This window comes from Nelumbo nucifera, chromosome 1 (assembly GCF_055504915.1).
Source record: "Nelumbo nucifera cultivar China Antique chromosome 1, China Antique-T2T, whole genome shotgun sequence".
Lineage (NCBI taxonomy): Eukaryota > Viridiplantae > Streptophyta > Magnoliopsida > Proteales > Nelumbonaceae > Nelumbo > Nelumbo nucifera.
Window position 1 is genome coordinate 106880921 of NC_142649.1, and position 17101 is coordinate 106898021.

At 42.3% G+C, this 17101-nt stretch overlaps 1 protein-coding gene across 2 annotated transcripts; it reads right to left on the bottom strand.

Annotated features, from left to right (window-relative positions):
- Positions 1-366: 366 nt before the first annotated feature.
- On the bottom strand, positions 367-16788 carry LOC104605997 (putative protein phosphatase 2C 9). Of its 2 annotated transcripts, none has more exons than XM_010270983.3 (6): positions 16292-16788; positions 15976-16140; positions 15019-15258; positions 14620-14896; positions 989-1143; positions 367-901 (listed from the first exon to the last, which is right to left on the bottom strand). In XM_010270983.3, the coding sequence occupies exons 2-6, from the start codon at positions 16012-16014 to the stop codon at positions 761-763; spliced, it is 852 nt and encodes a 283-aa protein (XP_010269285.1). In that variant the 5' UTR covers positions 16015-16140; positions 16292-16788; the 3' UTR covers positions 367-760. The 2 variants fall into 2 exon arrangements, with proteins under 2 accessions (XP_010269285.1, XP_010269284.1); XM_010270982.3 differs by having other exon boundaries at positions 16275-16788.
- Between the last annotated feature and the right edge of the window lie 313 nt (positions 16789-17101).

The following is a 17101-nucleotide window of genomic DNA, read 5'->3' on the forward strand; positions in this document are numbered from 1 at the left end:
TCGGAATCAGAATTGGCTGGAATGGATTCTCATTCCTTGGAGAGGGAGAGGGAATGGCCATTCTCTCAAATGGGAGAATGCTATTCCACTGGAAATGGGAATGAGATTCCAATTCTGTCCAACCAAACAATTGGTTCTGGACCCCTATTCTCGCAAACTAAACGGACCTAAATGGTGCTTAAAACCTATCATATCTTATGACGGGTTTTTGTTTTCCCTAATGGATGATTCTGTAATTGGCTTCAATGTGCTGCAATTAAACGTCAAAAGAAGTTGGTGTTAGTCTTGAGAGATGCTCATTGAGGTCTACCAATGATTTTCTCCGTATGGATGGAGCATATAGGCAGCATATCAATATCCTCATCATGAACAACAAAACCAGACTTTCCATTAATTATCACAAATAATCCGTCTGTCCACTATATTGCATCATGGATTTCATGGAAATAGAAATTAGAATAAAAAAGAGAAGGAAAAACTGATGGTGTACAACAGATTGCTAATAAATGTTGAAGAAATCAAACAATATCAAAGCCCACAACCTAGGAAAAGGAAAAAAAAAAAGAAAAAAATTTACAGCGGGAAGCGAAGCAATATAACCTTTGTTCAGAGTAATTTCGTAATTCTGCTGGATACTGTGAGGACCACCCCACTGAGGCACAAGTCTCATGGCTGGTGTCGTCTATAGATTGGCATTCCACTAATGGAGATTCCTAAGATATGCAAAGCAGCAGCTAAGGATAAATTGCACCTTCATGCTTTACCAACTAAATCGAACAACGATACAGGATATATCATCTTTACTATCTCTATTTATTGCTTCAGCTGTTAGTTGCTTGGCTGCTTTCTGTGGGTCCTTGATTTTTCTTGCAATATCAACTGCCTCCTGATTGGCCACAACCTGTATAAATAACAAAAGATGCATAAAGATATTCCACACATAAATATAAATAATACTGGAGAATGGTAAAAAATCAAGACGTCAAACCTTCCATAGACCATCACTTGCAAGGATGAGAAGATCAGTATCAGAATCAATGTCTGCATTTTGTATGTCAGGATCTGATCGCAAGTGTGATTTAAGACTCTTGTCTCCAAAAGCACGAGAAACTGCTAACTGGCCGTTCACTCTTGGGACATCCCCTAATTTAAGATGCCAATAGATGTGAGGTTTATGACTACCATAAAATTACGAACCATCAAGATTAATGTATCAGATTCCCATACGAACCAACTAATTTCATGCAATTAATTTGGATAAAACCAAAGCCAAATTACTGCTTATGTATTTGTTTTTGGAGTGCATAAGCTATAATTTGAACATGAACCCATGGTTGTAGTTCAGAGAGTACAGTATGCAAAGTAGCCAAGCTCCACCAGCTTCACAATCAAGATTATCACTTCAGCCATTGAAATATTTGCACCTGTGTCTAGAACTGGAAATCCAGACTCCACTCTCCACAACACCAGTCACACACAAACTTAATTTTACTGATATAATTGAGGCAGTACTCCATAAGAATTTTATTGACCCAACAAGGAATTGGATTTTTCAAATTCTAAAATTTGCTCTTCTAAATTTTGAAAATTCATTAATAAAACCAAGCAAAGAAGGAAACCCAGAAAAAAGGCTCAATAACTGGAAGAAAAGATTAAAAAGGGAATATGAACTGAGAAATCTTACCTTGTATATTCAACAGGACGGGAGGATTATTGCAAAAATTGAAAGGGCCATCTTCTTCTGGGCATCCATTCTATTGCTATTTAGATATCTAATGTTTTAAAATTTTTGCTTAGATTGGAGTGGTATTATCTTTTCAGGGGTCATTGTTTGGTCCAATGATAAACTCTCAAGACTAACAAGCATGAGAAAGTAGGTTGGACTCTGAGAGCAGCCACTTTCTGCAAAAAAGAATGCCAAAGATTACATCCCTATCCAGTCCACTCTCCCAAGGTCCTGGATAATTGGGATCAATATTTGGGTAATGATCCTTTTTGTTAAGAGATATATTGTATTTGGTTGTATTTGTAATATTGATAAGTTATGGGGACCTATATGTATTTATGTTAGAAAAGGGGCTTATGTGTAATTCTGATGTATTTCGATTTTTTGCTTATTTAAACAAGTGGATGTGTGCGATTAGGAAGTGAGGAAGAGAGTAAGAGTGTGTGTGTGCGTGAGAGAGAGAGAGAGAGAGTTGTATCTCTTGTTCTCATAGTGGATATGTTTCCTTTCCTCCTGTGGATGTAGGCTATCAAGCCGAACCACATTAAACCTTGGTGTTTCTCTATTTCTTTTTCTTGTTTCCTCCTTGAGTTGCTATTCTATTTTATGTTGGTTGACATGGTATCAGAGCTATTTTATATTGTTTAACATGGTATCAGAGTGGGTGTTCCGGTTGTTGCGAAGGTGTTCCAGTTGCTACGAAGGTGTTCTGGATGCTGTGAAAGTGTTCCGGTTGTTGTGAAGGTGTTCTGGTTGTTGTGAAGAGTTTAATAGTGTTGTGAAAAGTGATTTTGTGAGCTGTGAAGGTGTTCTGGTTACTGCTATTTCATGTTCAGTTGAAGTAGTAGTTGACTACTATGAAATCTGTGTAGTAGTTGACTACTAGGAGCAGGATACTGATAGTAGTTGACTACTATGAAATCTCTCCATGTAGTAATTGACTATTGATGTCATCTACTAGTCTTAGATTGAAGTTCTTTGTGAGTTGGTGGTGGTTTCGACGTTTCGTGAGTTAGAAAAGAGGCTTTGATGCCTCAAGTTGTGGTTGCTTGTGAGTTGGTGAGTTGGAAAACAGGTTGTGATGCTTCAAGTAGTGGTTGTTTGAGAGTTGATGATGGTTTTGTGAGTTGAAAAAGGGACTTTGATGCCTCAAGTTGTGGTTGCTTGTGAGTTAGTGAGTTAGAAAAGGGGCTTTGACGCCTCAAGTTGTGGTTGTTTGTGATTTTGTGAGTTGGAAAAGAGGTTGTGATGCCTCAAGTTGTGGTTGTTTGTTGGTGGTGGGTTTGTGAGTTGGAAAAGGGGCTTTGATGCCTCGAGTTGTGGTTGTTTACGAGATGGTGTTGTTTAATGAGTTGGAAAAGAGGTTGTGATGCCTCGAGTTATGGATGTTTGTGAGTTGGTAATGATTTGTGGTGTGGTGATAACTTTGTTGGTGAATGTGTGAAGCTCCCTTGGTGTATCGGTGAACTATTGCTTCAGAGGTCCCTTCAACATCTCAAGGTTCATGGCTGTTGCTTCAATAGAAAACCTATTTTCATGGAGGTTGTTTCAGCATCCTTACTGGCAAACTCAATCTGGTTTTCCCACCTTGAGTTTGAGGGGGTGTGTTGACTGAATTTGGTTGTATTTATAATATTGATAAGTGACCTATATGTATTTATGTTAGAAAATGGGCTTATGTGTAATTTTGATGTATTTTGGTCTTTTGCTTATTTAAACAAGTGGTTGTATGAGATTAGGGAGTGAGGTGAGAGAGAGAGATGTATCTCTTGTTCTCATAGTGGATGTGTTTCCTCTCCTCCCATGGATGTAGGCTACCAAGTCGAACCACGTTAAACCTTGGTATTTCTCTATTTCTTTTTCTTGTTTCCTCCTTGAGTTACTATTCTATCTTATGTTGGTTGACATGGTATCAGAGCTATTTTATGTTGTTTAACACTTTTCATTGGAATGATATTTTGAAATTATCTTTCCAACTACATGAGTTACATATTTTTACAAGTCCTATACCTTCAACCATGTCATCCTTGTAACCGGGCTTAGTTGGCTCTCTTTTCCATAATAATACAATTCTTCATTTATCAAAAGAGGAATCTTAAAACAAGCTCTAATAATTTGAGTTGGGATTTTGGGTTTCGTAAAAGGTTGAGTGGTGAGGAGTCTGCTTCAGTGGTTGGGATTTTGCTTACTCTTGGTAATGTTTGTTTGGAACCCCCTAAACTAGATAGATGAGTTTGGATTCCCCACCCTAAAGGCTCCTTTTCTTATGCCTCCTTTTTAAGTTCCTTTGTTAGTCTTCAACTCCTTAGACTTTCCCCTTCAAGGAGTTTTGGTGTAGGCCTATCTCTCTTAAAACCAATGTGTTTTGCTGGGAAGTACTTTATGGGAAAAGTAAGCACTTCCGATAATTTACAGAAGAGAAGACCTTTTTTGTGTATCTCTTCAAACTGGTGTGTACTTCGTAAATCTAATGAAGAGGGTTGTTACCACTTATTTATCTCTTGTCCCTTTGTTGCAGATATTTGGGAGTGGTTTTTCTCTTTGTTTTGGTGCAGGTGGATTTTGCCAACAATAGTAAATATGCTATTTGACTTGTCTACCTTTGCTTGTCCTAAGGAAAGGGTAAGGGTAACGTTGTGCGAGAGCAGCAGTGATTTGGACCATTTGAGAAGAAAGAAATGCAAGAATATTTCAACAAAAGGAAGAAAAGATAACAAGAAATCAAGGATTGTGTGATGACTAGGGTAATACATTGGTTAAAGACCTTGAATATGTATCACTTTTTCTCCTTTGATGATATTTGAAGGAATTGGTTACTTGTGGCAAGTAGCTCCTCTAAGAAGGATGGGATAAATTTGGTTTGGACACCTTCTCTTGAAGGATATATGAAGCTGAATTTTGATGGGAGTAGTCAAGGTAATGTGGTTCTTTTGGAATTAGAGGGGTTCATAGAGAGAAGGATGGAATTGTTATGGCTTTATTCTTGGGTCCTATGGGAGTAGGATATTCTATAAGGGTTGACTTACTTGTTTCTATACAAGGAACCTAGATTGCAAATGAGCTAAGTGTGGAAATTTTGATTCTAAGGTGGTAGTGGGGTGGTTGAAGGATCCAAAGTCTATCACTTGGTGCTACTTTTACAGGGATGAAATCAAGAAGTTCAAGTGGTTAACAATGGATGGGAAGGTTGGGTAATACTGTGGCTGATTACTTGACCAAGAAAGAGGCAAATAGGGATCAATTGTATTGGGTCTAGTTGTAATTTGTACTTTCAGTTTTTTATTTCTAATTTCTATGTTGGGAGAGGTCGCAGCTCATGCCTCTCCAAGGGTTGCTTGTAATGCTCTCTTGGTATTAATAAAATTTTCTTTCATTTATCAGAAGAAAAAACAAGCTCTAATAATTACCACATAGCATACATAGGGAAAATCTTCATTCAGTTTGATGATAATTCATCTGTATCTCTCTCCAAGGGATGATGTTATCTTCATTCACACACACACACACACACACATTCCTAATCAACAAATAACTTAAAAAAGGAAATAAAGGACCTACCTATTCCTAGCTCCATGTTTCTTTGATAGGGTATTGAAGTAGAGATTCTTTTTGTTGCATTCCATTTGTCAATCAAGTTTCTTTGGTAGTTTTTGCTTTTCAGAGACACATCCCATGAAATGGACCTTGCTTATAAGCCTAGGCATACCTTTTAAAACAGTGGAGTAAACAAAACTGAGGATAGGTGAAGGAACTTGTATCAGTGGTAACGGTGCTCATGCAGCCCCCAAATGTCCCATAGTGTGGATCCAAGTTCTCCAACTGCCGAACTATCAACTCTAGCCATGTCATACTTTCTCCAAAAATGATCTAGAGTTGGGCATGGTGACCAATGTGTGGACTCCTTAAGAAGAGAGCATGTCAAGGGACAAGCAGCCCTTGACATGTCCCTGCCCAACTTGGAACCTACCTTGACCTATGCTCAAAGAAAGCATTAAGCCCTTGTCAGTAGGTACCTTCTGTTATGGGCCCGGGCATAGGATCTCGTCACGGGTCAATCCACCGGGAGAGACTCCTGCTTTCCCTTGCCCTTCCCCTTGCGTACAGACCCTATTGTGGCAACCGAGTGGGTGATTTGTCCAAGAGATCACCCAAACTCTCCTTACACCTTTCTTGGTCGAAAAACTGAATGCCTTTATTTCAACTCATAGCTCCTTAAATAGGAGATTACAAAAGGGAATTCCTTGTTGGATTCGGCTAGGCTAGGGTAATCCATATCAAACTCAACTCCTACTTCTAAATAAATTACCTACTTCTAATGGTAACACAACTCCTACTTTTGGTGGCAAACAGAACTCTTACTAAGAAGATAAGATAAGATAAGATAAGGATAAGGGATGAGGGATAATGCAACTGGCGGCGAGTTGGCGAGCAGAGCTGTTGTGGCAAGATAAGTGTGGGCCCACCCTGCTGAGCTGTCGTGTGGGCCCCTCTCTAGTGCTGCTGCCGGATGGTGCGTGCATCTCCTAAGTGCTGCTGCCGGATGGTGCGTGCTGCTGTGTGTGCTGCTGCCTATGATTGCGTGTGTCCATAACATCACACCCCTCCTGGACAACGAGCATGTCCTCAAGCTCGAGATCTGGGTAGGCGTTGTGAAGATCGATCCAGGGAATCCAGGTGGCCTCAGCTGATGGTAGTCCATCCCATTCCACTAGTACCTCAAAGGTACCCTGATTGATGCGTGACCGGACAAGAGCTCAAGGTTGGAGGATGGGTCTGCCGTCCTTTAGAGGGGGTAGGGAAGGCACCTGATCAGGGGGAGTCCCTGTAAAAGGCTTCAGTAGGGACACATGGAAGATGTCATGGATTCTGCTGTGCTCCGATAGCTCGAGCTGATAGGCAACTTTCCCGGTCTGCCGTAGAACCTTGAAGGGCCCGTAGAATTTGGAGGCTAGCTTAGGGGGGACTTTACGCCTGAGGGAGAGCTGCCGATAGGGTTGGAGCTTCAGCCAAACGAACTATCCTGGCTCAAAGGTGACTTCACGGTGGTGCTGATCATAGGCGTGCTTCATGTGCGCCTGTGCCTGCTGCAAGCGTAAGGAGACTTCGGCCAGGAGGGCATCGCGATCTTGGAGGCTGCGATCCACTTCTTCCAATCGTGTTGAACCGGGTTCGTAAGATAAAAGACGGGGAGGGTCTTGGCCATACACCACCCGGAAGGGAGTCATGCCAAGGGAGGAGTGGTAGGATGTGTTGTAACAGTATTCGGCCCATGGAAGGCACTCCACCCAACGTCTGGACTGGTCTCCCACAAGGCAGCGGAGGTACATCTCTATTGTTCGGTTCACCACCTCTGTTTGGCCGTCAGTCTGTGGATGGTAAGCGGAGGAGAAGGCCAGGTTTGTTCCCTACAGTCGGAAGAGCTCCTTCCAGAAGGCACTGGTAAAGATCGGGTCCCTGTCACTTACAATGGATTCGGGTAGCCCGTGCAATCAAAAGATGTGGGCGAAGAAGGTGTGGGTGACTGAAACCGTGCTGTAGGGGTGAGATAAGGGAAGGAAGTGAGCATACTTGGAGAAGCGGTACACCACCACAAATATCATCGATTTCCCTCCAACCTTGGGTAAGCCTTCGATGAAGTCCATGGAAATATCTGCCCAGATCTGAGTGGGGAGTGAGAGAGGTTGGAGAAAGCCTGCTGGGTGCAAGTTTTCCCACTTCTGCTGCTGGCACATCAAACAGCTCTGGATGAAGTCCCGTACCGAAGCCTTCATACCCTGCCAGTGGAAATCCACATGGATGCGGTGCAATGCTTTCTGGATACCCTCATGCGTGGCGTTGTGTATGCTGGAGATAACGGAGGGAATTAAGGGGCAGTCGGTCGGGAGATAAATTCGTCCCTTGTATAGTGCCAAACCGTCGTGCACGGACCAATTTGGGTTGGTCGTTCTGGCTTGTATTCTCTTGATCAAATCGTTCCATTCGGGTGATTGTAGCAGTCCGTTCTGAATGTCTTCCAACAGGGAGGCTCGGGGCTGTGAGATTGCATGGAGGAGTATATCTTCTTCTTGGCAGGACAAGACATCTGCGGCACGGTTCAAGGCCCCTGCCTTGTAGTCTACCCGGAAGTCGAACCCAAGAAGTTTGCTGACCCAATGCTGCTGCGGCGAGGTGGTGAGCCGTTGTTCCAACAGATACTCGAGGCTGTAGTGGTCCGTTTGACTATGAAGGTTCTCCCCCACAAGTACGGCCTCCAGTGCTGCACTGCCTTAGCTAGTCCAATAAGTTCACGTTCGTAGGCGGGCAACTTAAGGTGGCGATCGGCCAGCTTGCGGCTGAAGAAGGCGATCGGATGCCCTTGCTGCTGTAGTATGGCACCTATGCCGGTGCCGGATGCATCGCACTCCACTGTGAAGTCAAGATCAAAGTTTGGCAATTGTAGAACCGGTGTGGAGGAGAGGGCTTCTCTTAATTTTACAAAGGTTGCATCAGCGGTACCGTCCCAGAGGAAGGTGTTTTTCTTGAGCAGATTTGTTAGTGGGGCCGCCAGCAGTCCGTAATTGTGAACGAACTTGCGGTAGTAGCCTGTCAGCCCTAGGAAACCGCGGAGAGCCTTGGTGGATTGCGGTCTGGGCCATTCCTTGATGGCCTGAATCTTGGAGTCATCCACAGTGACCCCTTGACCGCTGATCACATGTCCTAAGTAAAGGACCCTGCGTTCCCCAAAGGAGCATTTTGATCGCTTGAGGAATAGTTGATGTTGTTGCAGGAGTTCAAGAACGATCCGCAGATGCTGCACGTGCTCTACCCACGATTTGCTATAGACTAGGATGTCGTCGAAGAATACCAAGACAAATCTGCGGAGATGGGAGTGAAACACCTCGTTCATCAGGGCCTAGAACGTGGAAGGAGCGTTGCCAAGACCGAAAGGCATGACCAGAAATTCGAAGTGGCCATGGTGTGTTCTGAAGGCCGTTTTCTCTATATCTTCTGGAGTCATTCGAACCTGGAAGTATCCTGATCGGAGGTCTAGTTTGGAGAAATACTGCGTGCCATGGAGCTCGTCCAACAACTCTTCTACGATGGGGATAGGAAATTTATCCTTGACCGTCTGGCTGTTAAGCTCCCTGTAGTCTACACAGAATCTCCAAGTCCTGTCTTGCTTGGGTACCAAAAGAACTGGAGAGGAGAAGGGGGAGCGGCTGGGGCGGATGATCCCTTGCTGTAACATGTCTGCGCACTACCTCTCTATTTCATCTTTCTGCCGATGTGGGTAGCGGTAGGGCCGGACAACAACGGGATCAGATCCAGTTATCAGAGGGATTCGGTGGTCGCAGGCTCTGGAAGGGGGAAGCCCCTTGGGCTCCTTGAATACTGCAGAGAAATCCGTAAGGAGCCTTTCCATATCTGTTGCGCGTGAGACCTCACCCTAGAGTGTATGCAGCTGCGCCTTTGTTCTTATTCTGGTTCCTTGCCATGTAACCGGTTTCCCATCCAGGTGGAAAGCCATTGTTAGGGCGCTGAAATCCCAAAGGATGGGCCCTAACGTGATCAGCCACTTGACCCCCAGGCCGATGTCAAATTCGTCCAAGGAGAGTACGAATAAATCAGCACGAAAGGACTCTGATCCGACCTGAATTTCGGTGTCCTTGAAGATACCGGGGCTGTGAACTCTTTCCCCGTTGGTCACGACTACCTGTAACTGCGGTCTGATTTCTATGGGTAAATTTAACTGGCGGGCAGCTTGTTCACTGACGAAGTTGTGAGTGCTTCTGGAGTCTACTAGAATACGGACTGGCTGTCCTGCTATCAACGCCCACAGTTGCATGGTTTGGGAAGTTTTGATCCCCGTGATGGCGTGGAGGGAGATCTCTGGTTCTGATGTTGCAGGTTCATCCTCGTCCTCTTCGGGTTCCTCTACCTGAAGACAGAACAACTTCTTGCATTTGTGCCCAGCGGAGTATAGATCATTGCAGTTGAAGCACTGCCCCCTTGCGCGCCGTTCCGCCATCTCGGCTCGGGTCAGCCACCTAATGGGGGTGCAGTCCTGCTACTTCCTATGCTTGATGCTGATCTGGAGGGGTTACCCCGTAGGAAGCCTTTGTTCTCTGCTGGTGATCGAAGAGGGTGTCACTCCTGTTGTCTTCGAAGGTGTCCATGTTGATGCCGGCCATCCTATGCTGAGGTTCCCGTGAGAGAGTTGCATCTTCCTTTCAAAGGCACGTGCGAGGTTCATAGCTGTGACTAGATTAGGAGGGTGTTGCATCTCGACGTCCACTCTTAGGGGTTGCACTAACCCTGCTGTAAACATGTCGACTTGCTGGTCTGGGCGTACCGAGGCTGCTCTGGCGAGAAGGGTTTGGAACTGGCATTGATAATCCGCCACAGTTTCGGTTTGTTTGAGGTTGATTAATTCGCCCAGCGGATTACTTGTCAGCGGGGGTCCAAACCGGAGGAGGCAATAGGATTTAAATTGTTCTCAGCTAAGCCCGGGTTCTTCCTGTTCTAGACGGTAGAACCAGAGTTGTGCCTCTTCTGTGAGGAGGAAAGCGGCCAGACTGACCTTGTCTCTGTTATCGGTGCGCTGGTTGTGGAAGAACTGCTCGCAGCGATACAACCATCCCAGTGGGTCTCCAGTGCCGTTGTAGGACGGAAATTCTAGCCGACTGTATTTGGGGATAACAGCGGTAGTCGGGGCAGCGATCTGATGTTCGTCGGACGTTTCTACCCAGTCCGGCCTGCGGCTGTTGCTGGTGGCGGTTCCTTCTGAATTTCATTCTTTATTGGATAAGAACGTCTCCAGCAAACGTCGAAGCTCCCGGACATCGTCTTTGACCTCACGAACTTCCATGCTGGTCTCTGCAAGTTTGTGTTCCAGTTCGTGGACCCTGGAAGACAGCGGCTCCTGTTCCCCCATGATGGTAGGCTCTGATACAGAATGTTATGGGCCTGGGCGTAGGATCTCGTCACGGGTCGGTCCACCGGGAGAGACTCCTGCTTTTCCTTGCCCTTCCCCTTGCGTACAGACCCTATTGTGGCAATCGAGTGGGTGATTTGTCCAAGAGATCACCCAAACTCTCCTTACACCTTTCTTGGTCGAAAAACTGAATGCCTTTATTTCAACTCATAGCTCCTTAAATAAGAGATTACGAAAGGGGATTCCTTGTTGGATTCGGCTAGGCTAGGGTAATCCATATCAAACTCAACTCCTACTTCTAAATAAATTACCTACTTTTAATGGTAACACAACTCCTACTTTTGGTGGCAAACAGAACTCTTACTAAGAAGATAAGATAAGATAAGGATAAGGGATGAGGGATAATGCAGCTGGCGGCGAGTTTGTGTTCCAGTTCGTGGACCCTGGAAGACAGCGGCTCCTGTTCCCCCATGATGGTAGCCTCTGATACAGAATGTTATGAGCCCGGGCGTAGGATCTCATCACGGGTCGGTCCACCGGGAGAGACTCCTGCTTTCCCTTGCCCTTCCCCTTGCGTACAGACCCTATTGTGGCAATCGAGTGGGTGATTTGTCCAAGAGATCACCCAAACTCTCCTTACACCTTTCTTGGTCGAAAAACTGAATGCCTTTATTTCAACTCATAGCTCCTTAAATAAGAGATTACGAAAGGGGATTCCTTGTTGGATTCGGCTAGGCTAGGGTAATCCATATCAAACTCAACTCCTACTTCTAAATAAATTACCTACTTCTAATGGTAACACAACTCCTACTTTTGGTGGCAAACAGAACTCTTATTAAGAAGATAAGATAAGATAAGGATAAGGGATGAGGGATAATGCAGCTGGCGGCGAGTTGGCGAGCAGGGCTGTTGTGGCAAGATAAGTGTGGGCCCACCCTGCTGAGCTGTCGTGTGGGCCCCTCTCTAGTGCTGCTGCCGGATGGTGCGTGCTGCTGCCTATGATTGCGTGCGTCCATAACACCTTCCACCTTTCAGTCTGCTGTTATGCTGACTTGCCCAGTCCCTACAAACACCTCATTCCTTCAAGCCTTCGCCATCAAGGTCTAGGGCCGTTGATGGTATTCGATTATCCAAGTCTGAGTTTGAAATTCAATTTAATTAAACCGGATTTGGATTTCAAAAATCAGATCCATTTATAATTGGATCAAATCTGGATCCAGCCAAATCCAATTAAGATCTGAGCCCAGCAATATTAGTAATGTAAGGTGGGGAGCATTCATCAAAAAAAATGTAAGGTGGGGAGCTTGTCAACCAAGTATTTGGGGTTGCATGCTGCTCAAAAGCAATTTGGGAACTAGTATTTGTGCTATCATGCCTGCCAACCTAAATGTAATCTCTTTTCCCAATCCCAGTTAACATTGCAAAAGAATGAGAAAAAAAAAACATAAATTTCTGTGGAAGGGGTGGAGAGAGTTCAAATTTCACACAGTTGAGTGGAAAATAGTTTGCTCTCCGAGGGGGGTCTTGGGCTAAGGAGTCTAGTAAAGCTAATTTGGCTCTCTTAGGGAAGTGGTTTTGGAGTTATGGGGGAGGACAGCAGCCTGTGGGGGAGGGTGATTGATGACACTAAGTATGGTTCCGGGAATAGGAGTTGGGATTTGGGATGGGCAAAGGCAAACATCTTTCTCAGATGTTCACTTTGGAAAGGGATTGAAAAATCATACCAAATATTTAAAGAAGGTATCAGTTATGAGGTAGAGAATGGAGATATAGTTTCTGGAGGGATAAATGGTGTCTAGGGACACCGCTGAAAGAAGCATTTCCTGTTTTATTTGATTTATCTCTAAACAAAGAAACGTCAATGAAATAAAGCTACTAAGAGGTGGATCGCTTGGTTGTGTGGGACCCTGTTTTAGGAGAAGCCTAAATGACTGGAAAATGGATTCTGTTTTGGAGCTAATGCTGATCTTAAACATGCAAAAATAAACAGAAATCAGACTGACAGGAGGATTTGGGATGGAATCCCTCAAAGAAATTTTATGTGGTATCCTTTTATCAGAAATAATCCCTGGACGGTGACAACACCTTCCTAGGACCTAGGAGCTAAAGTGTGGTGTTCAAAAGTGCCTTCCAAGACCTATTTTCTCTATTCGGTGGTAATTCAGAACAAATGTCTCACTTCTGAAAACCTGCTAAAAAGACGCATAGAAGTTGATACTCCAATCAGTGTTTTTTTTTTTTTTTTTGACAGCTGCCTGGGTTCTGCCAATAATATATTTATCCACTGTAAATTTGCATTCCATATTTGGTCAAGGATGTTTGGCTGTTTGGCTCTCAAATGTGCCTGTCAGGGTCTGTTAAGGAGCCTCTGGATGCATGGCGTTTGGGGAACTTGAGTAGGGGTGAAAGGAATGCTCATATTTTTGTAAATAATGTTATGGAAGATGTGTTACTCACTAACAAGATCATAAGAATGTTGCTATCTTGGGCAGGTAGGTTTGATGAATTTAAAGGGAGATCTTACAGAAATTTTCCTGATTCAGATTAGGAATGGCAACAGGGCAGGGCGGCGATGGGGAGCCACTCCCCATCTCCGTCCCCATAAAAATCCCCATCCCCGTCCCCACCAGTGGGGACAAGGTTATCCCCATCCCCATCCCCACGGGGATTCCCACTCCCCGTGATTTTTTATAATGTCAACTATTTTGTTTTTGTTTTTATTTTATTTAAAAAATTTAAAACAAAATAATTAAAAATTACAATCCTATTGAAAAATATTCAAATATATTCAAACATATTTAACCATATTTTTAAAAATATTAATATACATACATACATACATAGACGTATGCGTACATATATACATATATATTAGCGGGGATCGAGGTCCCCGTGGGGCAGGGAGTGCTCTCCCCATCCATGCCAATGGGGATGAAAGTTTCCCCATCCCCTCCTCATTCGGAACAGGTCCCCGCGAGGATCGGGGAAATGGGGAAAATTGCCATCCCTAATTAAGATTTTCTTTTCATGTAAAGCAGTGATATTCAAAGCAATTTTTTTGTATATGTCCCAATGTACATTCTTCTGTTGTACATGAGTTTTTTGGCATAATGAAAATATATTATATTTTACCTTTTGTCAAAATAATATTAATAATATATATGCATATATCTATAAAAAACATATATTTATTGATAAAAGGGTTTTGTTTAAATGTCATGCTTTCATTAATGGCTTATAAGTTCAAGTCTCATCGAAGTTATTTTTATTCATTTTATTAATAATATATAATATCTAAGTAGCCTCTAATTCATTTTATCAATAAAATATAATATTTGGTCATTTTAATTTAATTTATTAATGATATATAATATTCTAATTCACTTTTAGTCTGACAAAAAAACTTCTAAGAACACTCCTTTAGCAATGATCCATGGGTTATATTGACTTCCTGCTAGATCACTTTAGTCTAGTAATTTACAGACATACACATACACATGAAATTTCAAATTTTAATTTGACAAATTTCTTGGAAAAGGAATATTTTGCAGCACACAACAAAGGGATTTTGGAACTGAAATACCATTATATCACTGAGGAAAATAAGAACTAAGACTAAAGGTTATCAATAAGATAGGAGAGTTGTGTACAATGAAACTCAACAGGAACTGCCATAAAACATAATGACAAATGCATAATTAATGGATCACAGGCAGAAATTTCTAAAACATTCTCAAATATTAAGAAACTTGAGGTGTTTCCATAAGCAGTCATTTTTACATAAAGAATACCTCGTTAGTTGGATACCTATGCTTAAAGATAGATAAATTATTATTTTTTTTCTTTTTGAATACTAGCTTGACATCCACATTTGATATAGAATTATAGACTATTGCATTTGAAATAAATTAACCCATTTAGAAGAAATCTTTGCACAAAGGCAAATTTTAGGAATAAAGCAAAGGTTAACTTGGGTAACCTGGCATGTTTGAGACAAATCCACCTCGATCCTCTATGCTTCCTCGTTCAGTGTTAGGCTCATGATCAGTACTCATCTGTATTGCCTGTCCCCCTCTTGAAAGAACTGCCCGTGAATCTCCAACATTGGCTATCCATAACTTCTGACCATTTATAAGTATTGCAGTAACTGCGGTTGATCCACCTCGTCCCAGATCGGGACTGTGGGAAAGAATTGCTTCGTCAGTCCTCTCATAGGCTTTTGAAATGGATCTACTGGGGTCAGTCCAAAATTCTTCCTGGAATGATGAAACAAATGGCATTAGACTGCACCTTTTCAGGTAAGTATCATAATTAAAGTTAAATAGCTAAAGTCTCAAGCATAAAATCATAATACTTTCATCTCAAATAAACAACACACCTCCTTTAGAATATTGGCAAACAAATGCTTCTGTAAATATGCAGGCACACTATCTCCCAAATGGCCATCATAAATAGCAAATAATCCAAGTTCACGACCCTTAACCTGGACAAACTTGGCAACATGATAATCCTCCATGGGATGATTTGCTTTACCTTTCACGAGGCTGAATCCATACTTGATTGGACCTCGATGGCTTCTCCCCTTACCGGAGCCACATGAGGAACGCACTCCTACAAGCTAAAGATACAATACTAACGTTAAACTCTTTTGTTTTTGGTAAACTACTAACATTAAACTAATAAGAACTAGAAACTATACATAGAGATGCTTATTTTCTTAAGATTATTTAAGGAAAACAAGAGGAGCAATTTCCAGAACTTTTCATATGGGCAAGAGGCCAATATAAATCATGTAGAAACTGATTCTCTACGTGATAAAAAAAGCAGAAACTAAAATTAAACCAAAGCAAAGGTAATAGGAAATTCTAGCTAAGATATAGTCTTGGTTTCAGTTTGACACATTAATCAGCTCAGAAGTCTGCTAGGATGCCAATTACTGAAACCAGAAAACTGCTGAACGCAATAAAAAAAAAAAATCCATTAGAGGAGACCCAAATTATAGGGATAGAAAAGAAGTTAACCATGCCCCCTAAAATCAGGAGTTTCCCAACAAAAGAAAACAAACAACCGAAGCAATTTCTGAATGAACATTTCCCCTCAATAACCAGCGGCAAAATAACAACTTAGCTCAGAGCATCGAACCAGAAAATAAGTTGAAATGCGAACACAAAAACTATCTGCAGCTACTACTTTTCCAATCAATTCTACACGGCAGTGTTTGAGGGCACCCCAAATTTAAATGGCTTTCATGCTTTTTCAGAGACTACCAAGCAAGGTAATTACTACAGAAATAGCTAAGAATCACAGAGATAATAAAAGGGGTAATTCTACTGACCTCAGAATAGGCATCATAAAAGCAGCACAACCTATCCATATAAACCTGCACCACCTCTACTTCTTCCACCAAATTCTCAACATCTATCTATTCTTATATTCTCAAATGGAAATTTTAGGCAGAACCCACTGAGAAAAACAACGATTTCGACCAGAATTTCATAAACTGCATCATCAAAACCAGAAATCCCATCATGAAAACAATAACCCACCAATAAAAACAAGCGCAAAACCCCACATGGACCACCCCAAAACACAGAATTAAAGGAAAAAAAATAAAGAAATAAGCGACTTGGGTACCTCGGAATTTCTCTTACCGATCTGGCACCAATCTCCTTGTTTCAGAATCGAAAGCGAGTGCAAGGGCAGAGAGGACTTGGGCTATCCATGCTGTTGAAGTTCTTCTTGTTCTTCGATCGCACAAGTAATATAAACAATAATTGAAAATAAAAGAAAAAGAAAAGAGGGAAAGCGAGAATCAACATGTAAAAACTTTCTACTCTGGGAAGACGAATACGAAAGAGATAATAAACTAATACAAGTATGAGAGGAATCGCTGGTGTTGGTGTTTATTTTTCCGAATTTGTAACCGTTTTGTTGTGTTCCTCGCCAGTGCAGAAGAGAAAAAAATAAAAAAGCTGCCACAAGGGCAGACTTCTTTCCTGTTGACTTTGCTGTCTGTAGTCTGTACCGCCTCTCTCTTTCTCCTCCTTCAATTATTATTTTTGATTATTCATTCACAAACTGTACCTCTCTGTTCCAACTCGACTGCAAAAAGAAGAGAGAAGGGAGCTTCCTCTTTCTTTTTTTACTTAAAGGAAAAAAACCCCTACTTACTGCCATAAATACGACATCTAACCCTCAATTTTTTTACATGTCCAAATTACCCTTTAATTGTTCCCTTCTTGTTTTGTCACTTTTTAATTCCTACCCAGTTGACTTTTGGTTGACTAATTGACCCGCTAGATGTGAAAGAACAAACAAATGCTAAATTATAATGTCTTTTTTGTCCTCTTTACGTTCTTATACCCTATTTATTTTGAGTTTGATTGTAGGTTGTAGCTCTTTTTTAACTCTTTAGTCTGATTGGACACATCTGGTCAGGTCAAAACACAACAGCTAAATAA

Coding starts and splice junctions, on each gene's coding strand:
- LOC104605997 (XM_010270983.3), bottom strand. CDS start 16,014: ATGGATAGGTTGTGCTGCTTTTATGATGCCTATTCTGAG. Junction 15,259..15,975: donor TTTATGATGCCTATTCTGAG/GTCAGTAGAATT, acceptor TTGTATCTTTAG/CTTGTAGGAGTGCGTTCCTC. Junction 1,144..14,619: donor ATTTGTCTCAAACATGCCAG/GTTACCCAAGTT, acceptor ATCTTAAATTAG/GGGATGTCCCAAGAGTGAAC.